At 42.6% G+C, this 22,554-nt stretch overlaps 1 protein-coding gene across 6 annotated transcripts in view; it reads right to left on the reverse strand.

Annotated features, from left to right (window-relative positions):
- Positions 1–22,554, reverse strand: part of DENND2A (DENN domain containing 2A) — an 86,868-nt gene that overhangs the window by 33,494 nt on the left and 30,820 nt on the right. For 5 of the 6 annotated variants that reach the window (XM_032483503.1, XM_032483502.1, XM_032483499.1 and 2 more), the window contains 4 exons: positions 13,096–13,223; positions 11,395–11,516; positions 3,421–3,618; positions 407–500 (listed from right to left, as the gene is read on the reverse strand). In XM_032483503.1, coding sequence (XP_032339394.1) covers positions 407–500; positions 3,421–3,618; positions 11,395–11,516; positions 13,096–13,223 — 542 coding nt within the window. The remainder of the gene's footprint in view (positions 1–406; positions 501–3,420; positions 3,619–11,394; positions 11,517–13,095; positions 13,224–22,554) is intronic. The other variant, XM_032483500.1, reaches the window with a different exon arrangement.

The raw sequence follows: 22,554 nt of genomic DNA on the forward strand, positions 1-22,554 counted from the left end.
ACAAAATAAAATCAAAAAAACAAAAAAAAAATGTAATTAACTATGTCTTTGCCCAACTAAATGTATTGCAAATTTAATTTAGTTCTGGTTCAGATAGATGGTACCTATATCAAATAATACAGCAAAAGACACTGGCCCCTTTTACGCATATTAAGCAAAGAACGTTGTTCCTTTGGTGAGGTCAGAGCATGCAGCACTGGGCCGACTTGATGGATGCACAGAGAGAGAGGACCTGAGGACACTCTAGCAGCCTGAGCTCCTGGCTCCTCAACTGTTCCAAGGATGGTGGGAGGCATTTACAAAGCCCTAATTTGACCTCCTCTTGGTGAACCAACTCCAGGAAACCACTTCTAGGATGACTGTTTTTCAGATTCTTGGGAGAGGAGGTATGGTGGTGGGGTCCTACCTTTTCCTGAGTTGCTCTCTGTTGACTGGGACAGCCTCTTCACCCGTTTCTTTCCTCTCCGGGCCTCGTAAATGGCATTGATTCGCAACACCAGCTGCCAGACACCGGGAGAAGAAAAGCCATTGTTGTTAGCAGTCTCCTTTCCATATGCAACTGGGATTCCTTCACTGCCCATTTTCTTTTAGGATGGTGGAGGGCCAGGGAAAGGGGAGGGAGGAGACATTTCCCACTGGCCACTGGTGTTTTTCAATCATTCTTTTCTGCCAGATAGGAACTGGACTGTCAAGAACACTAAAGGAAGGCTGCCAGCTTTGCTGATGTATGAGTGAGAGCTGTCTGAATTTGCTAACAACTCCCACTGAGACACAGAGGAAGACAATTTCATTGGCTAATGGTGTGATGGCTGCTCCCTCTCCCATAGTGCAATGTCACTGTGGTTTGGGAAGGAGCTTTTGCCCCCAAAACAAAACAAGAAAAGGAAGAGACAGAAAAAAAATGTTCCCAGGCAGGGCCCCCTTCATGGGAACCATGCCAAGGGGTTTCTCGGCAGCCCTGAGCAGGAAGGGAGCAGTGATGGATGACAAATCCTAGCTTGGGACTGCACGGAGCAGTGCCATGCACACGGCAGGCTGCCCTTTCTACAGAGGAATACACTCACTCCAGGCTTGCTGAGGCCTTTCATGACCTCTCCTGGTGCTCAGAAGCCAAGTCACTCAGCAGACACCTCTACTTAGAAGCACATCCTCCAGGCTGACTATAGAAGAACCGTCTGGTGATTGAAGCCCTAGGTCATTTCCCACCAGGCTTTTCAGCACCACCTGCAACTCTCAGGGGTAGAAGCTTCCTGGGTTCCACCTGGTTGGGAGAAAGGGAAGTCTACCCATGCACAGTTGAGGTAAACCTAATAGTGACTTCAAAGAGGAGCTGTGTTTGTAAGCTACCTTGAAAAGTTTTAAATTCTTTTATACATTGGGAGGAACAGGAGAGGGGATGTGCTATGGTAAACTGGGTGATGGGTACTCAGGTGGGCACAGTTGCTAATATCCATCTCCACCCTCCACTCCTCTGATCCGCCCCCTAAAGTAGGCCCACTCTGCAAGCACTAGCCTGGCAGGGGGGAGGGTGGCTTATTCTCAAGGTCTCCTTGTGGCGGGCCCAGGCCCTGTCCCCCGAGCTGTGCAGACTATCACTGACACTGCCCTGCCATGTCCTCACGCACCTGCGCCCTCTGGCTCCTGACGGGCAGCCCAGCCTGGCCCTGCCGGCTCTCTGTGTGAGCTCCTCTTCCCTACCCACGAATCTGACCTGCATGAGGCCTCTGCCTTCTCCACCAAATCCCTGCCGTGCAGCAGTTCTTTGTATTTGCTCTTACGAACCAGCCGTGTCCTTGAGCGCTCACATTCCTGAACAGGCCTTCTCTTCTTTTCATGCATGTTCTAACCAGTGGGATACAGCACTGACCCAGTTTACCATGGAAGAAATTATCGGTATAAATGAGACGCCAGCACTATTCACAACAGCCAGGAAGTGAAAGCAACCCAAACATCGACTGATGGATGAATGGATAAACACAATGTGGGATGGACATACAATGGAGTATTACTCAGGCTTGGAAAGGAAGGAAATTGTGACACATGCTCCAACATGAACAAACCTTGTGGATTTTATGCTAAGCAAAATAAGCCAGTCACAAAAAGACAAATATTGGATGATATCACTTACATGAGGTACCTAGAATAGGCAAATTCAGAGAGACAGAAAGTAGCTTGGTGGTGCCAGGGGCTGGGGGAAGGGAGCAAAGGGGGTAAGTGTTTAATGGGTGCAGAGTTTCAGTTTGGGGAGAAGAAAAAGTGCATCCATCTGGAGATGGATGATGATGATAATGGCTGCACAGCAATGTGAATGTACTTAATGCTGCTGATATGCATTAAAAATGGTTAAAATGGTAAGTTTTATGTATATCACAATTTAAAAATACAAATAGATAAACAAATGAGTTGCTAGGTCAAATTGTTTTGGGGGAAGAAAAAATTTTTAAACCTATTCAAAATCCCCCCCCAAAATATCCAAAAATAACTAGAAAGGAGATATTTACAATATAGTTAACATCTTTCCATTTATTCAAATACAATGAACACTAGAATGTAAGCTCCACGAAGGCAGGAATTTTTGTCACTTTTGTTTACTGCTGTCACAGTACCTGTATGGCACACAGTAGGTTCTCAATAAATATTTGTTGATTATTAATTTGTTGAATGAATGCTAAGCATCTCCTATGTACCAGGGATTTTACTAGGAGCTGTGAGGGATAAAAAGATACATGGGGCATGGCACCCGTTCTCAGGGAGTTTACAAGCTAACAGGAAGGACCGAGATGCATTCACAGCTATCATACAAGACAATTCATGAGTGCAATGTGAGTAGTATAAATAATATGAGAGGGAAGGTTTTTCTCATTTTAAATCAGGTCATGAAATAAGTGGAAGCCAATATATACTTTAGTCAATAAATCTTTGTTCCTTTTAATTAAAAAAAAATTTTTCCCCATAGAGAAAAACTTTAAACATGCTTTCACATAATTGTACTTTAAAAGGAGATAAGTTTTGTTTTAAAAGTGTTCAGTACTAGAAGGGTTGGCCTTTTTAGAGATCTTTTTTAAGTTGAAAAATATTTTTTAACTATAAGCGCATTTGGAAGATAGTCTGTTTCAGAGAGAGAGTCGTGTGGTATCTGGTGCTGCCTACGGTGGTTGCCAAAGAAACAAAGGATTCCACAGAAACCTGCCAAAGGGAGCACGCAAAGGGATGGCTAAGAGGAAGGCCAAAGGACCACAGTGAGTAATGTGACAAAGGCCCAGAAATCTCAGCCTGCTGGCTTCACCGTGTCTCCCTGGCCTGCGGCGGAGCAGGGAGAAGAGGGCCCAGTGATCCATTCTCTGCCCAGACTCCTCTGCAGCCTTCTTCTGCAGAGAAGTGGGAATGCACATCTGACACGAAGCTTACTGCAAGCCTTACCTTGGGTATCTTTCTCTTCTTCCTCCCATTCTGCATGTCTCCCAGGTTAAAGAAAGTGTCGTCAGGGCTGCTGGGTGTGGAGGGAGGGCTGATTTTGGAAGGGGACCCGGTTCCATCCCGACTCAGCTTCCTGGTGTCCAGCAGTTTGAAGTTCCTCCTCTCTGAATTTTGCCGGAAAAAAGCAGGTTTGGACAATGACTGTTGTGAGGGAAAAGGAGAAAAGAAGAGTAAATACATAGAAAGGGAGAGATCAGAGGTGATGTCAGTGATGCAGACCATGAGATCGAGAAGGGAAGTTGGTCTGTGTTCCCAAGGGTATGTTCCAAGGGTTTGTCTATGCTAATAAGTGCTCAATGAACACTTAACATCCAATTATGGGAAATTAGTATGATAAAGGATGCAAGTCTAACCCAGTCTCTCATTTCAGACAAGTGAGAACTCGCCTGGCTCAATTCTTCACCTTTACAAATGAGGCTTTCTGACACAACATACTGGGAGTTACAAGACCTAAGCATAGCTCTGACCCTGCCACTGGCAAGCTGAGTGCCTTCTATACAAGGAATTTCACTTCTCTGGGCTTCAGCATCTTATTTCCAATAACAAGCTGCTTTTAGGTCAAAAGGCAAACAAAAAACCAATCTGAAAAATTTGATACTTATAGAACTCATTTTTTAAATACATGCTACAAATGAGAAGACTAACAACTCAAAAGAAAAACAGGCAAAAGGTAAGAACTGAAAATTTATAGAAAAGGAAATACAATGATTTTCATTGTATATAAAAAATTCAGCTTCACTCATCAGAAAAAAAAATTTAAAAAACTCCATTGAAGAAACATTTTTCACTCAAAGATTAGCAAAGATGAAAAACTTTGATAACTCACTGTATTGCTGAAGGTGAGGGGTTGGGGAGGGTACAGCTCAAGTGGCAGAGCACATGCTTAGCATACATCCTGGGTTCAATCCCCAGTACCTCCTCTAAAAATGAATAAACAAATAAACCTAATTATCTCCCCTCCCACAGAAAATTTTTTAAAAAGTGAGGGGACACAATCACCTTCACACTTTCATACACTGTTGGTAGGAGAGGAAATTGCCACACCACTATGGAGAGCAATCTAGCAGTGTCAACAAAATTACAAATGTACACACTCTTCAATCTAGTAATTCCTCCTCTAGGAACTTACTCTACTGATATGCTCATACTTGTGCAAAGTTCCATTGTACAAGAAAAGTCATGTGCAAAGTACACAGTACACTGTACACTGTGCCATGGTTTATAAGCACAAAATATTGGAAACCACCTACATGTCCATCAATAGAAGTGGTCAGATAAATCATGGTACACCTATATAGTGGAATACAATGCAGGTGTGGAAAAAACCTTACAGTACTTATATAGGTTCTCTCACATGTATATTGGTTTTTTTTTTTTTTTTAATTTTAGGTTTGTTTATTTATTTTAATGGAGGTAGTGGGGATTGAACCCAGGACCTTGTGCATGCTAAGCATGCACTCTACCACTTGAGCTGTACCCTCCCCCCTCACATGTATATTATTAAGCATAAAAAGCAAGGTGTAGGATAGTTGGTATAGTATGCTGATGTCTGTGTGTGTTTGAAGGAGCTATAGAAACTGGTATACGCATAGACTAGTTCTGCAAGGGTACACAAGAAATTAACAGTGGTTGCTCTTGGGGAGAGAAATAGACAGGAGTGAGAGATTTTTTATGGACACTTTTCATACTCCTTAAATTATGAACCTTATGAACATATTAACTATTCACTAAAATAAGAAAAATTAATAAAATAAATATTTTAAACCACTTTGCCTACATGTTCTCTAAAGGCACTTCCAGATGCATATTTTATGATACCATAATTATAGCTGCAATGTCTCTTTTTAAAAAAATTAATGAATTAGATGAGATAAAGGTATATAAAACATCTAGCAGAGTGCCTAAGAGGCATCCAGTATAAGTTTTTCTCTCCCTCTCTCTTATGACATTGACATTTTTTCATACTTTAATGTCCTAATTGTGTTTTTCTTTAGTATATTGTTTATGTTCTTTTCCTATTCCTTTGGGATCCCCATGTTTTTCTTATTGTTTTGGATGAACTCTCCATATAGAACACACATGAACTATTTGTCAGTTTTCCTGCAAGTATGTTTTTCCCACATTTTTATGCACACAAATCTGTTCATCTTTTCGTTTGTGATTAATTTAATCTCTTCTTTCTTTGCCTAGAAAATCGATATCTTTTTAAAGGTTTGATACATATTTAATTTCATTTCTTTGGGATTTTCTTAATTTATTTTAAACATATTTTATTCATTAAGGCATCAGTAATTTATTTTATTGTATGTTAGTCTAAAACAATTTTCCCCCAAGCTAACTTATCCCTATTCCATTTAATAAGTGAGGCTTTCTTTCTCTAACAATTTGTAAGACCACATTTATTATATCTTAAATTCTCATAGAATGGTCTTATTTTGTTCCATTGATTTCCCCATTCTTGTTTAGTTCCAAACAGTGTATAACAGTAACTCCAGAATGTTTTCTTTTTAAAGATTTCCAGGAATAAAGACTCCTGGCCTTCCTAAGTAGCCTGCTCCTCCGTCTTATCCTGGGTCTACAGGGAGCAACAACTGCTCTCAGCACAAGCCCTGAGGGGAGGAAGGGGCTGGCCTGGTCCGCTCACTATGGGCATCATAATAATTAAACCAGCACAAGAAGAAGGAATAATAACACGCCTTCTTAAAGACCAAATCCCATCTGCAATGAAATCCAAGGAAATGGTCCCCATTCTTTCACTGCATTGGAATCTCATGTCAAATTGTTGGCAAACAGCAGGTATCTATTTTCACTAGAGATCTAGATTGTGATAGTGTTTGTTCAAAGAAGATCTGACCTATGGAAAGGGCTGAGAAGAAAGAAAACAGAAAGGAATCAAAGCGAGGCACTGAACTTTGTAAAGGGTGTGAGGAGACCTGGTGGAGGTGTGTGTGGGCTGCATTTCCCAGCGGTCACACTGCTGCAGAAGGGGCCCTGGTGTGTCCCAGAGTACCCAAAACAAGCCACCAAATGTCCAGGGAGCTTTCAGGAAAGGGTAGAATTTCATTAGCTTCTTAACTGATGAAAAGACTTAGCGGGCTGTCAGGGAGAGCATTATCAAGTATGCAACACAATCTGAGAACAGATAGAGGTGAGGAAAAGCCAATATTAAAATCAAAGAGAGTCTTCAGAGCTTAGAGTAAGTGCAGTGAAACAGACGGAAGAGATGGTACAACAATGAAGAAAGAATTGTCTGTGGAAGGGCTTTGAAAGTGAAGGTATGAAGCTAGCAGGGATCAGCAAGCTTTTTCTAAAAGGCCAGATAGTAGATATTTTAGGCTTTGCAGGCCATACTGTCTCTGTTGCAACTACTCAGCTCTGTCCATTGTAGCGCAAAAGCACAAGTAAACAAATGAGCTTACCTGTGTTCCATTAAAACTTTATTTACAAAGTCAGGCAACCAGCAGTAGTTTGCCAAACCTGAACTATGTATAAAAAGGAAAGTCACTACAGGACCCTAAGGATGATTGTGTCAGACTAGGGTCCAGAGAAGATCCCAGCTTTTGATCAGAGAGCTTCACACCACCATGCCCTGATGATAACGTGCCCATCCTATCGTGTCTCAATGGAGGAGTCTCTATGGAGGAGCTGAGCTCTGCTGCAGAGGCACCCAGGGTCTCCTCAGCCTTACAAGTATTCGATTCACAATGGACTCAACCAAAGATCTGTAGTGTCCAAAAGGGACAAGCAGACAAGGACCCTCTGTTGAAACCTCCTGGGTTATTTCAGGAGACTGAGTATGACAGGCCCTGGCCAGGAGGCATCTTGGTGGGAGGAGGGGGCAGCAAGAGAGCTACGTGCCTTATGCCTCGAAGAGGGAGCTTATCTGGACTCAGCCGGGGTTCATTCACCCTTCTTGTCTGTGAATGGTGGCTGATGGCTTAACTCTTTCCAGCCCCCTAATGTCCCTGTCTTACTGCCTTCGGAGGGTGACAGCAGGAGACTAAAAGTGTCCTCAATATAAAATATCCCGTCTCCTTACCTATCTCAGTCTCACTCCTATTCTCTTTTACAGAGACCTCTCCCACCTACGAAGAACTCAGATGTCATTCCGATACACATTTGCATTTGTTCATACGTGCCCACAGGTACACGTATTCACATGAATACACAGACACTCCCCTAACTATACATTCATAGAAATACACAGGAAGGCATACACGCTCGTTCCAACGATGGGACGTTACACTAATGTAATGTAATGCCATTACATTAAAATGATGGTATACCATGCAGGCAATACAAATTGTTTTTTTTTTTTCCAAAACAAATTGTTTTTAAAAAGAAATTAATGACATGGGGAAATACTCATGATAAATGTAAAAGAGCAGCAAAAGTGTATATACAAAGTCATCCTAAATCTTTTTTTACACACACACACACACAAACATACACACATGGACATACATACATGGTGTGACATGGTCTGGACGGAAGTAAACCAAAGTGTTAATAGTAGTTATCTCTGAGTGTGGGGATTACATGCAATTTTTAAAAAGACCTTTAAAACACATACACACACACACACACATACATAATAACAATATATTATAGAAAAAATAAAGGTGAGTATAAAGAAAAAATTAAAATCCCCAATTTGGATGAGTTTTGTTTTTTATTATACTTTTTGGTATCTAAAAAGAATTTTACAATGAGAATGTTCTGTTTTTAGAAGATGAGTTTATTTTTAAAAAGAACGCATATTGATAAGCATAATTCTATATATTTAGCAAACACACATAAATAGTACTTACATTGTAGGCACTTGTCTAAGTTTATAAGAATTAATCTGATTGATCTTAGAAGACCTCTACAAGGAGTGTACTCTTATCATTCTTATTTACCAATGAAAAACTGGTGCACAGAGACGAGATTATTTGCCCAAAGTCACACAGCTATCAAGCAGTCTACGTAAGGTGGGAATGGAAGCAGTCAGGCTCCAGCACCTGCACACTTGACCAGATACTGCCTCTCCGGAGCTACAGCTAAGAGAGATGATTTGTAGGTGGAGGACGGTGTGGGTAGGCTACCCAGGTGACCAAAGAATGCTAATTAGTGATTTTTTCCCCTCTTAAGTGTCACTACATAAGAAAGACGATTTCATATTAGCCTAGATTTCCTTTATTAGAAAAATGAGTTCCTACTATAGTCACTGAGCTATTCTGCATGTGGGAGTGGTGGGTAACACACAGCAAGAAAACTCCCTCAGGAGCTTGCCTTGTGTGTCTGCAAACATCTGCCCCCAGCTGCACATCTGCTCCTGTCAGAGGAAAATCTGTCCAGTTGACCCTCACTTCTCTACTGGGCCTAGGCATGACCTAATTAAATAAAAATCCCCAAAGATGTCTTGGGGCCTTTCTGTGGCTGTGAGAGGTGGTTGTCATGGAAAGACTGCTCCAGGAAGTTCTAAGTCCTAGATGCAGTCAGTCCAGATGCAACAGATGAATACGGAAGAGCTAAGTGGAGGCAGTGGAGAAGTCTACAGCTGTCCTCCAGAACGGGGACAAGAACCAGACACCAGATGTGGGAAAGCAGAGGAATGAGCATGGACACAGTCTTGCTGATGACTCGCAAAGGCCCAGAAGAGCCTGCAAGTATCAGTGGCAATCAGACCTGCACACTGGGCAACTAAATTGACTGTCTTTCTGCAGGAGAGCTGCCTCTGGACTTCAAGTTCTCATTGACATGATTACCTAGTGTATTTACCTGTTATGGGGACAGAGGACTAGATTTTCTCTAGCCTGGCAGGGAGGGGAAGATAAGGGCCTTTACTTCCTGGTACAGAGGAGCACCCGGCTCTGCACGCAGAGCTGCTTTGGCTAGATGTTTCCCATAGTTCCTAAGAGGCGATGCAGTTCACTCCCTGCATGAAGTGGGGTAGAGCTGAGTAGGACACGAAGAGGCAGACCAGGTGTGACAGTCTTCCTTCTGCCTGTAAGCCAGGCTTATCCACTATGGGAAATGAAGGATTCCCCAAATGTTGAAGACATCTACATTCCAATGAAAATACAAACAATACATTTCAAAGCAAGTAGAAACGATCTGTTAATTATCGGTTGTCATGGATTATTCAGGATGACACTCTTTTCCATAGGAGAAGAAATCAGTAGTTAATTGATTTGGGCAAGTATTGTAGCCATTGACTTGGGTCGGTAAGAATCAACTGTTGATGAAAGGTGATGTCCACCTTCCACTCTCTTGAGGAGGATTCCCTTTGTGACTATCATGCCTCATGTGTATACCCTCCCACCCGGCTGCCAGCAAACACTGACCTCCAGCAGAGCCCAGAGAGGAAGGCCTCTTTTCTTAAGCTGGAAACATATCCTTTCAATGGGATTTAACCTCACACTTGCAGCCTGGATTTGGCCTTCCTTTATTAATTTCTTCAACAACTAACCCACTATATAACAACTACTTATGGGAGATACAAAGAAACCAATTATGCAATTTCTGACCTTGAGGAACTTACACTCTAGTTGGGGAGCTGCTTCTAACATATATAACATGACTTAAATCAGAATTCCAGTCATCAAAGTAGACGATGTCGGTAAGAGAGTATATACAATTTGGTGGGACATGAATGCTTAGCTCACTGAGTGTTACAGACAGGCAGAGGGGAAGAAGTCCCAGGAGCTGGGATGGCCTGGGAGCTTCCTGAAGGAGGCCTGATTGAGCTAAGCCTTAAAGGATAGGAAAGGAAAGGTCCAGGCAAGAGCCAAGGGCAGAGGCAGAAATGACCTAGCACAGGGGTAGGCAAATTATGGCCTGTGGGCCACAGCTGGCCCACCACCTGTTTTTGTACAGGCCATGAGCCAAGAGCTTCATTTTTAACATTTTAATAATTTTTAATAAAAATTAAATTTTTTAATTTATTAAAATTTATTTTAAAAATTAAAAAAAATAAGTAGTATTTCATGACACATGAAAATTATATAAAATCAAATTTCAGTGTCCATAAATAAAGGTTTATGGAAACACAGTCTCACTGGTTTGCATTTAGTCTGTGGCTGCCCTGCACTACAATGGCAGTGCTGAGTGGTTACAACAGAGATCATCTATTGACTCTCTGACTCTTTAGAGAAAAAGTTTGCTGATCCTGGGGCTATAGCATCAGAGGGGCGGTTAGTAGGCTTTGGCTGGAGGGAAGCTTCTGAATGTAGGAATTATGGGAAATGGTACGTACCCAGGGATCAATTATAAAGGAAGTTTAATGCTATCCTAAAAAATATGAATTCAGTTCTGTAGGCAATGGGCTGAAATTATTACGCATGTGAATATAGTAATATTATCTGTATGCACAGAGCACAAAACTCCAAAAGTTCAAACAGATATTCCATAAAAAATGTCAGTCTTCTTTCCTGACCTCCAGATACTCAGACACTCGGACAACCTCACAGAAGTACCCACTTATTCATTCTTAGGTACCCTTACGGAGATAATTCTTGTACATTCACAAACATAGTTTACGTGTGTGTATATTCTTTCACTGAAAGACCCATCACTGGTGGCATACTATGGAAATACTGTTTCCGCACCTTGCCTTTCAGTTTTGTATTTTAGAATTTGTTTTCTGTCAGGACATTCTTCTCCATGGCTGCATAACATGCATGTACTATCTTATTTACCCAGTTAGGGAGAATTCTGACCCAGAAGCTAAAACAATACTTTAGGAAGCCTTGTTGAGCAGAAGGGTTCCAGGAGAACCAGAAGCAGGAAGAGGAGGCAGGCTACTGATGTACAAATCCAGGAGCCTGGCAGTGAGGGTGGCCTGGCATTCCAGGGGAACCTGGAAGTCCAGCCTGCTCAAGGCCATGGTGCTGGGGACCCGTCTCCCCTCACCAATCCTCTAGGGGCTCATACCTTGGTGGGTGTGTCGGGGATGGAAGAGGTGGGAGAACTCGGAAAGTTCAAGACACACTTCTTCCCCAGGCAGCGACCATGTAATTCAACATCCTCATAAGGGTTTTCCTTCATGGGCGGATCTGTGGTCAAAGGCAACAGTTGGTCAGAAACTGTGAACACCGAGGAAGTTCTCCTTATCAGATCTCTACCCAGCATCCTGGCCTCTCCTTGTGGGGGTACCTGCTGTCTTGCTATCCATTTAGCCTTCCTCTTGGTAATAAACCTTGATTTTCACTGGGGGACTCCCTATATCCCCATTTTTAGATATTTTGAGATTAACTCCACCCCCAGTTTCAGAGTTTCAATCTTAGTATTCCGAATCCCTGCCTCAGTGACCAGTTCTAGGTAAGGGCTCGCATCCTAAGTCTAAGCCAGTCACTCCATGGCATTCCTGGGCTCTGAAGGTGAACAAAGGACCTAAACCGGTCTATTCAGAGTGAACCTCAGGATTTTTGCTGGGACTGGTGCACACAGGCTCTCCTTTCTTACTGCAAGGCATGGATTCCAGAGAGCTGATGGATCATGGGAAACCTGCTGAGAATGGAACTAACCTGAGAGATAAGAAATGAGGAAGAAAAAGCCAGTTCTGGTCACGTGAGCCAACAAATTCCCTTTGTTGTTTCAGCTGGGTTTTCCATTCTTTGTAACTGAAAACTTCCCTGTCAAGTACACACTGCTAAGAGAAGTCCAGCTTTCATCCCCACTTTGGATTTGGGATGCCTACTGCTTTGGCAGGAACCCATCTTTGGCAGCTCAGACACAGCAGTTCAAATGGCACAGCTAAGTGTCTGCACTCTCTCAAGTCTCGTGTTTTCTTGAGAGTTTTTCCTAGTGTTGATGACTACGTGCATGGATGTATGTGGTTATCTGTCTAATCTGCCCCTTGCATAGGGACATGTACGGTTCTCCCTCTTACCAGTTCATTTCTTCCCCCTTCTCTCCCGCAACACATGAAGACATGGCTTGAGTTGACATTTCACTGAAACTGTGATGCTCCCTGAAGATTAACTCACGTTTAAACACACACAAACTCTGTGCATCTGAGCCCCATTTTGGAATCAGCGAATTCTCTACAGCAAGGCCAAAGTTACTCCTTTAATTGTGAACTTTCATTTTAGTCTGAATTTCGATGCTGTTACCGCCACACCCCAGCAGTTTCGGAAAGGGTACAGCAGCCTTCAGTTTCTTTCATTCAGTCATCCCTTCAGGTCCCTGAGAGTCTGTTATAAGCCAGGTATTTTATGTACCATTTTCTCCAGTCCTCAGACAACCCTATAAGGTAGCTATCACCATCCTCAGTACAGAGGTGAGAGAATTAAAGTTCTGAGACGTTAAGTTACCAGCTTATTGTCATACAAGCAGCAGAGCCCAGACTCAGGCATGGGTATTGAGGCTGCAGGTCTAGAGTTTTCCACTACATCACGCTGCCTCCTTGGCTGCTCATCACCAGCCCTTCCTTTCCCCTCCAGGCCCATTTTCTCTTACATATTTCACTGTGGGTCACCCTTCTACCCACCTACGTGTTCTCTCGTTCATTCGAGTACCTGTATGTCTTCGTGCGCGTGTGTCTATGTGTGTTTCAAGCAGCCAGCCCCATTCCCTCCCTATCCTTTCTTACAGACAGACTCACACTCATACACAGACATTTTGGCCTCTTACCAAGAATGTCTTCATAGATGTTCTCCTCCGATAAAGTGCGTGTGAGCCCCAGCTTAGTCTGTGCATACCAGTCCACCCGGCTGTTCTCCGAGGAAGACTGCAGTAAGTCTTCAAACTCATAGGACTTTCTGGGTTGTACAAGATGGAAGGAAAAAAACCAAGAATTCAAATTAAATTAGGCTGGTTCAGAGAGTATATACCAAAAAAAATTTTTTTTTCCTTGCAAAAATATCTAATACTGAATCAACTCTGTGAAGGTGTGAAAATCCTCAAACATGAGATGTGGCTTTTACTTCTGAAAATGTTTATGCAATTATGCCAACAAAAGATTGTACAGTATGCATATAAAATACATTCCCAACTTTGTGAGCAAACATATACATAGAAGATAAAAAGAGAAGGAGGAAGTGAAATACAGTAGCTGCTATCTCAGGACTGAGGGATGGCTCGTGGCTTCTCATAACTTTCACTTTTTTGGACTTTTCAAATGTTCTACAGAGTTTACAGAGCACACACTAATAACCAGAAAGGAGTAACGCTGGCTAGCTCAGAGCAGACAAGGGGCCTCCCCCTTTCTTTCACCCAAGTGGTCATCTGAGACGGACCCCCCCAACCCCGACCCTGAGCTCTGTGCAGACGTGGCTGGGTCTGTCTGTGGCCTGGCTCACTCTATGGCTTTCTCCCCTCCCCCATCCTACATCCACATGGGCTGTCCCTGTTCTGCTAGTGTTGACTCTAATGTGAAATCCAGCCCCTTCTCCAACTCTCTCTCTCACCCCCCTCTCTCTCTCACACAAACACACACACACACACACACACACACACACACACAGCCACTTGCCTTGAGTTTCTATGATTTTTGCAACTTTACTGAACATCAGGAGATCAGGAGATGGGTCCTATTATGAAATATACAAAACATCACCCATCTCACAGGCTCACTCCACCTCCCCCGCTTTTCTACTCTCCCTTCCTATCCTTCTCCAAAGTGACACACGACTCCCTGAAACCCTTGCCCCACTGAGGTGTAACAGCTCCACCCACTCAGGCTCCAGAGGCTCACCTTCTATCCCTTCTATCTACCCCCAAGCAGATTTATCAGGAATTCCTGCTGAACACACCTGGGCCTTCTTTGAATGGAATTTAAGCGAACATGCAGTCCACTCACATTAAACAGGGCATGTCCCTGAGCTGGCTTGGTCCCAGCCCTTCACCCCTCCTTGAACAGGGTTCAGGTGGCCACAACCCTCCTCTGGCTCAGGATTCACAGCTTTTCTCTCTTACCATGTTCACACATGTCTAGCACAGTGCTTTGCACGTGCTAGCTGGCACATTGTAGCTGACTACTCAGAAATGTACAGTGTCCCTGTTTCTTCATCCATACTTCCAACCTCTCCAGCCCCTAAAGAAGGTGCCCCTCCGGTAGCTCTAGGATTAAACAAACCTCGATGCAAATCCTGAGTCCTTCATTCACAAGTCTTTTCACCTTGGATGAACTACCTGAGCTGAAACTCAATGTCCTGATTTGTAAAACAGTAATTATCTCATAGGACTGTCCAAAGACTAGAAAAGAAAATGTTGGGGGGAAGGGTATATATAGTTCAGTGGTAGAGTGCATGCCTAGTATGCACAAAGTCCTGGGTTCAATCCCCAGTGCCTCCATCAAAAAAAAATTAATACATAAACCTAATTACTTCCAACTTCCCCACCAAAAAATAAAAATAAATTAAAAAAAAAACAAAGAAAAGAGAATGTTGGTACAATCCTTGGCACCTCATAAGCACTCAATATTAGCTATTATTATTACTGTTGTGGCATTACTTATGAAGCCAATGCTTTATGTGAACATCTGCTTTGTGGAAGGCACTGTGCTCCCGGTTTGATAAATAAGGAGGGGCCAAAACATAAAGCAGTGTCCTTGCCTCAAAGAGCTTACATTCTAGGGAGGATGTAAGCTCCCTAGATGTTCAAACAGCTCACACACAAATAAACAAAACAATAAACTGGGTTAAGTTCAATGACGGAAAGAAGTAGGTTTCAAGGACATCAAGGGAGGCTCAGTTTAGGTTGGGGGATGCATCAGGGTGGCCTCCATGAGAAAGTCACTCATCGAAGCTGAGACTTGAAGGATAAAAAGAACTTAGTTGGGGGGAAGAGCATTCCAAGAAGAGGGAAAGGCACGTGTGAACGTCCTGAGGCTACAGAGAGCTTGGTGCATTTCAGGAAACGGCAGACTGACAGGCAGAAAGACAGACATTCAGCAAGCTGGACTAAAGGAAACGGGGTGGGGAGCGCCCCGCAAGGAGACGCAGAACCAGGCAGAGGTCATTGCTTGCTTTCCAAGCTTTGGAGGTTTCTTGCATTTTAAGTCTCTCCCTTCCCACAAGCTTCTTTCTCTCTCTTTGAATATGCACAGGTTTTCTCTATCTTAAAAAACCTTTATTTGAAGCAATGACCCTTGGGGTTCTGCTATTTCTCACCTGCCCTGCAACATTTTTAACGGGGTGGGGTGGGTGCGAGGAGGAGCAGAGTTCACTGGTTTTTCTTCCCTTTACTCTCTCAACCTATCTGTGTGTGCACCCCTTTTCTGAAGTTCCTCCTAAAGGTCACTAGTGAGTTTCTGGTAAAACCTAATCACTTTCTCGGTCCTTTCATGACACTACAGCACTCGGTTTCCACACCGTAAGGCAGGGGTGCTCAAAGTGCAATCTAGGGGGCCAGGGTTGGGGTGCCAACTGTTTGCTACCAGTCCTTGATGAGATCAGTATAGAAATTGAGACTGTTCAGAAAATTTTCAAGCAATTTGACAAAATAAACCTTAAAAAACCCTGAGGTTTGTATATTGATGTCTTTTTCATTTCATTCCTCTGGTAATTCTTTTTTTTTTGAGAGTGGAGGTAATTAGAATTATTTATTTGATGGAGGCATTGGGGATTGAACCCGGGACCTTGTGCATGCACCCTACCACTGAGCTATATCCTCCCCCCATCTCTGGTAATTCTTTTTCACTATATTTTGCAAAAGTATTGTTTGGCAAAGAACTGGAAACCCCCGCACACAAGCCCTCCGGTGTTTGCGGAGGCCGGTGCAGGGCTGCCCTGCCTCAGACAGCTCTTCCTGGGCCTCCCCTGGCAGCTCCCTTCCTCTCCCTCTTTCTGGGCTGTAGGTCCTTCCCAGAGCTTTTTCTCTTTAGGCTCTAAACTTTAATATCTGCACATCTGAATTCATCACCCCTCATCTCTACCCCACCCTCAATCCTGTATGGACCTGAACTGGGCACTTAGGACAGGAGCACAAAAAAGGGCTCTAGGCTGGGTCTCTATGGCCTTAAGTCAGGCCGTGAGGCTGCGATTGTCACCTGTGCCCCCAGGGTACCGACTTACGAACAGAAGCTTGTGCCCAAAAGGAGGGGATACCAATCCATGGGCCCCTCTGTCTCTCCTTCAGGTGTCCGGCTGGGAGAGGGAGGACAGAGCTTCAGAGCTCTAGTCTGGGGGTGGGAAGCAGGTCTGAGCTGTTTTCTCTAGGGAATGGGCTGTGTTGAACATTTCCTAGTCCAGTTGGCACTGGCCTAGGCTCAAATTAGCCAGGCAGCTGACTGGGGCTGGAGGTGTGGTGGACTGAGGCCCAGAGCCGAGTGAAATAACTGGCCAGAAGTCCTGGATTTCCCCTGGTGAGCAAACCCGGTTATGTTAGCTAGAGTCCTTAGCAAGTTCACTACCCAGATGCGGGAGGAAAGATGCAAACTGTTCAGAGACCACAGAATCATTCATTCAACATTCACTGAGTAGTGACTAAGTGCTTTTCTTGGATTAGTACATTCAAACTCCACAACAACCTTGTGAAGGATTACTATTATTATACACATGTTATGCATGAGAATACAGGTATGGAGACATTAGGTAAACTGCTCCAAGTCACACTGGGAGAACCCAGAGAATCTCGTTGAAGACGGGTGCCCTTAAAAAGATAGGCACTAAGCAAAGCATGCAAGTAAGGCAACGCAGGAGGAAAGCTGCGGTCACAGTCCCCAAATTAAAACAGGTTGAGTTTCCAAAGTTTGTTCTTAGGAACTTGAACTAATTTCTATATAAAACCATATTATACATTACTGTGCAAGCCATCTATTTCCCTCTATTCTCCATAACGTAACTAAACTGTATGAAGAGATGCTATGAAGCCTCATAAGGAAAAGAGGGGACAGGTGGGGGTCACTTCACTGGAAGCTGAGCAGTCTCTGCCAAATGTCAGGGAGCTCCACTCCCAGTGGCAGAGGGACAGGATGATGGCCACTGTTTATAGGTAAAAGCCTTGACTGCCTGGGCTTCCAGCATGACCCTGGCTAGACTTGGCTTTTCCTTTGATTGCAGAAAGGGGCTGCAGCTGTGCCTTGCTTTGCCATGGAGAGAGCTCTATAATTGTTTCTATTTTTAAAAGTCTCATTTGTGATACCAATGAAGCAATATTTGTATAGGTCAAATTTTAAAATAATAAGATCATTACAGAGTACTTATGAAATTAAATCTGAATAGCTCAAATGTTTTAATAATAAGTTCACCAAAATAAAGATGTTTGTATGCTAAAGACTCTCCAAGTCCCAGTGGATGACTCACTTATTCAGAGCATATGTGACACAATCAAGACTCTGGATCATCTGTTAGGGTTTGTTAGGATGGAATTAGCCTGTAATCCAAATGGCTGCCATCAGACACCCTGGGATTTCAAGCTATAGTCTGAATATTTTTTATGATCCTTCCATATTTCCAAGAAGATGCTAACACAAGAAATCAGCTATATTTTGCATTTGATACCTAACACATAAAAGGTACCACTAGTCTAAAAAAGGATTAGAAAAGCCCACTTTAAAAACACTACAAACTTCCATTTAAAAAAAAGCTGGTTAGTTTTGCAATGTGATGGTTATTCATGTTGCAAAACTCTTATTTAATTTGCAAAAGAACTCATCACAAGATTTCTTAAATAGTAGTTCCATTTCTGTATTAAAATGTTGGTTTTCAGGTGACTAATTCCTACACAGGAAGCCTGAAAGACAAAGAAACTTTTAAATAACATGAAACTACTGTCCATACAAGACCAAGAAGAAACCAAAAATCTTTACATGCCTAGATTCTAGAGCCCGTGGGAAATGGAATTCCAGTTACAAGGTGCGATCTATCATTGACCTGTGTTGGTAACAGACTTGCAAGCGTTAGCTTTACGCAGTTGGTTCCTCAGCGCTGTTCCTATAACCTGCGTAAATGCCTCCAGGGACTGCAGTCCTTCAGTTCTGGGGCTTGAGTAGGTGATTAGGGTCCCCAAAGAGGAAAAATATGATTAAATTAAACACCCAATCACTTTGCTGAGTCTTTTCTATGAAAATATTTTTTAACTTGCAAAAAGGTTTTAATACCTTTATTTACTTATTAACTTTGAAAGAAAGGAAATTTTGAAAGGCTAATGATAACCACATCCAAATTGGCTTTTCTCTCATTTAAACATTTCCACATTTATTCCACATCCAGCTGCACATTTGTAAGCACCTTCTGAGGGTCAAGCTGAGCTCACAGCTGGTGATACATAGATAAGAAGTCCCTGCCTTTGGGGAGCCCACAGCCTGGCAAAGGGCTGCAGCCTCCTCTTAACCTGAACTATTTCCTGGGTTCTCAAATTATCATGCAATTTTGGTACTTCTTAGTTTTAGAGATGCTGGAATGATCTGACTGGTCCACTGAACTTTGCTGATGTGGATTATAACTCCTGTAAAATCCAAATTTCAAGATCCAATGCCAAATACTGTAATTTCAAGTAGTATTTTGAATGTTACTTGTGATTTTTCCGTATTTTTGTAAATGAAATACTAACTTAAGAGCTCATCCCACATCTCCGTTTAGAAGAAGCATGGGAAGCTCAAAATGAACAAATCCAAACATAACTCATACTACTATTCCCCGCACCCTGACGAGGCCCAACTCTTTCTCCAGTGCTGCCATCTCAACAAAGGCCGTCACCATCTGTTCAAACGTTTATTATGCCTTAAACCTGGAAGTCCTGTCCAAGCTTCCCTCTCTATTTCTGCCTACATCTAACCAATTAACAAGAGTTCTGCCTGTAAAGTATCCCTGGAACCCACCACTTCTCTCATCTCCATTGCAGTTACACCACAAGGTAACCCCATTACCTCCCAGATCTTCCTCCCGGCTCTCACAATTACCCACCCTATCCACTGGGTGCCCCTTCCAGTCTCCACGCTGCTGCAGGGCAAGCTCTTAAAAATGCAAATCTGATTGTGTCTCTCCCCTTCTTAAAAACTGTCAAGTGCTTCCCATTGCTCTTTGGTAATAGGCCAAAATCCTTGCCTGGTCTACAGGGCTCTTCCAGAGCTGGCTTGAAGGCCTCCAGGCCTCAGCTCACACCCTTCCTGCTCTCTGGCTCGCCCCTGCCTTTCAGGTCCTCCAGCATGCTAATGCCAAAGCCTTTCTCGCCCCAGGGCCTTTGCTTATTTGTTCACTCAAAATAAACCCTCATCTCCCACCTCACCCCCTTGCCTGGGAACCTCAGGCCTCTGCAAGTGTCACTTCCTCTCCGAGCCTGCCCTGTCTCCATAACAGGCTAGAAAGCCCTGCTGAACATTTCCATAGCACTGTGGGCTTCCTCACAGCACTGAGTGGTTAATTACATAACTAGTTGTGTATTTCTAGCTATTACTAATATGTAAGTTCAGTGAGGGCAGGGTCTCAGTCTAACTCGTTCATTGCTATATTCTAATACTATATAGGTACATGGGAAATATCTGTTGGTTGAATAAATAAATGAACATTTTAAAAGCTTGTTTTTAACTTCCACATTTACTGCTCATAATTTATCCCTACTTTGGGATAAAAAAAATATTTTATCTGTATTCTTGGAGCTATTTTTCAGTCAGCTGTTTTGAACACATTTCCCCCAGAATTATTTCCACCTAGAGTTAAATTATCTTGGGTAGCCTGAGACCTAGCAAACCCTTAAATGCCATTCAGATGAACTAGAACATAGGGATGCCATGCTCTGCTTCCCTCATCCACCTCCAGCTGCCACAGACTCTCTTTTTGTCTCCAACCCCAGTGACCAGAGGCAGCTGTCTCTATAGCCACCACACCCTCAGGAAGGGCATTCATACCACCAGGTGATCAGAGTAGGGGACTGAGCGAGGGAAAGCTTATGTTAGCTCTTAGCTCACACTCTTTTATTGGGTATCCCCTCTGCCAAGTGCTATGACTACCCATGCTGGGTTTCCACTTATCTTTATCCTGGATCCAAAAAAAATGTTAGAAGAAAAATTATCTCTATCCACCATTGTGCCCCAAATGCAAGGATTTCCACCTTCAATTGAGAAGTAAGACAGGACAATCACTGTTCTAATGCAGCGTAACAGTCACCCTCGCTACTCTCATCTCATTGTTTTCCAATGCAACTATTACTAAAACAGATGAATTTACAAAATGAAGCTTCTCAGAGGCTTTCAAAGTAACTTTTGCTCTAAAACTCAAATTAATCAAACAATGTGCCCCTTTGAAGATTTTAAACATTCAGTTTTTAGACATGGTAGTTAGAGCTGCCTCATAGATGCCATACCGACTGAGACAGACTCATAATGACAGAGACAGACCAAAGCGAGGCTGGGACATTAACGACTAGACCTGTGATGGTGGAGGGCTGCGGCCCAGCCAGAATGCTGGGGGGATCCCTATCAGTCCTACAGAAGGTGGAAATCATGGAATCAATAACAGTACTGTATTGGTAGCCATATAATGACTGAGGTTTCACCTCCTCAAAAAGTTCTGAGTCTTACACTAAAGCCCCAAGGAAGGGCTGGCTCTACATGATGCCAAAAAACCAGTTGAAAAGTTGAAATTTTGATCAACATAGTTATTTGGTTTCATAAAGATCTAAAAACTCTATCATGTGATCAAATTAAACTAAAATTAAAAATTTGAATTCAAATTAAAACATTTTGGGTATACAGACACATGAATTCAGGATGCTGCTTACACTTAAAACATGATAACTTCTCTTGTTGAATGGCAGCCTTAAGGCATTCCTGCCAAAGTTATTAAACATATGCCATAAAACATACATAACCAAGTTAATGCTGCTGTAGGAACCTTATCTTTGGAATTTCCTGACATTTGAGGGGTTTTCATTTTCCGTTTTAGGATTGAAGGCATAAGTCCTTGCATTTAATTTCCTGGGGCTTTAGAGAAATGAAGAAAGAAGAGAGAAGAAGGAGAAGGAAGGGGGAAGAGGAGAGAAAAGAGAAGAAAGGAAAAAAGAGTAAGGAAAAATAGGAAGAGAGAAAGAAAAGGAAAAGAGAAACACATTTTCTCAAACTGAGAATCTGAATCCATTGGTTTGGCTCTTGCGGAAGTGGACTAATCGGCCTATGAAAATAAGCTGAATATGCTCTCAAGAGCGCACAGCCTGGCCATGTAATTCTAAACCCTCATAACCTCAAAATCCTTAATCATTTCTTTCTTCAACCTTGGCTTGGCTTTCCTGCCTTAGAGAGGGCAGTAAGTCTGCCAAATTCAGAGTTGAGTATTTTCTTTTTTTTTTTTAAGCGATAGGACCACAATAAAGAACACACCTTGTTTTTTAAGAGTAGAAAGCGAACATCTTGCCCTAATCACCTCCATTGTACTATTTTAAACAAAACGAAAAATCCAAAGCCAAAATTATTAAAACACAGCTGATGCAACCATATTCAGTTTGGCCAAGAAAAATTTCATCTTTGGACTAAAACTAAGTAACTTTAGCTGGTTTTAAAGAAAATGCTGGAAGACTGAAAAGAGCAGATGGTAGCTAAGAGAGAAAAGATAAGAGGAATAACTGTTCACCAGGTTGATCTGTCTGCCTGGTGATGACACAGTTGAAAGAATCTAATTTCCCAAAACCAATCTGCTCCTGGGAGAATGGGCCTTTTTGGAGGAATAGCCCAGAAGGGGCATAGAAAGGCTGCTTTTGGGAAGCATTGGGGTCAGGAGCAGAAAAGTCACAGGAGCACTTACAACCGTGAGGTTGGCACTGGTTTGGATAAGGATTTAGAATGGGAGGCAGATTCAAACTTTCTCAGCACATGAAGAAGGAAGCCTGTAAATTCTTCTATAGATATCACATAAGACTGATACCAAAGCCTGGTGAAGACAGTACAATAAAATCCAAGTATAGACCAGTCCCACATATAGAATACTGATACAAAAATCTTACATAAAATATTAGCAAATAGAATTCAGCAGTACATGAAAAGAATAATAAACGAACCAAGTGGGAATTCATCCTCCAAATATTAGGATATAAATTCATTATTAATAGGCCAAAGGAGAACCACATGAACACATAAAGTTTCTGAAAAGTACTTTGACAAAATCTCATACTCATTCCTAATTTTTAAAATTCTTAGTAAAAAAAGAAATACAAATGAAC

The sequence above is a fragment of the Camelus ferus genome, chromosome 7 (genome assembly GCF_009834535.1).
Source record: "Camelus ferus isolate YT-003-E chromosome 7, BCGSAC_Cfer_1.0, whole genome shotgun sequence".
Classification (NCBI taxonomy): Eukaryota; Metazoa; Chordata; class Mammalia; order Artiodactyla; family Camelidae; genus Camelus; species Camelus ferus.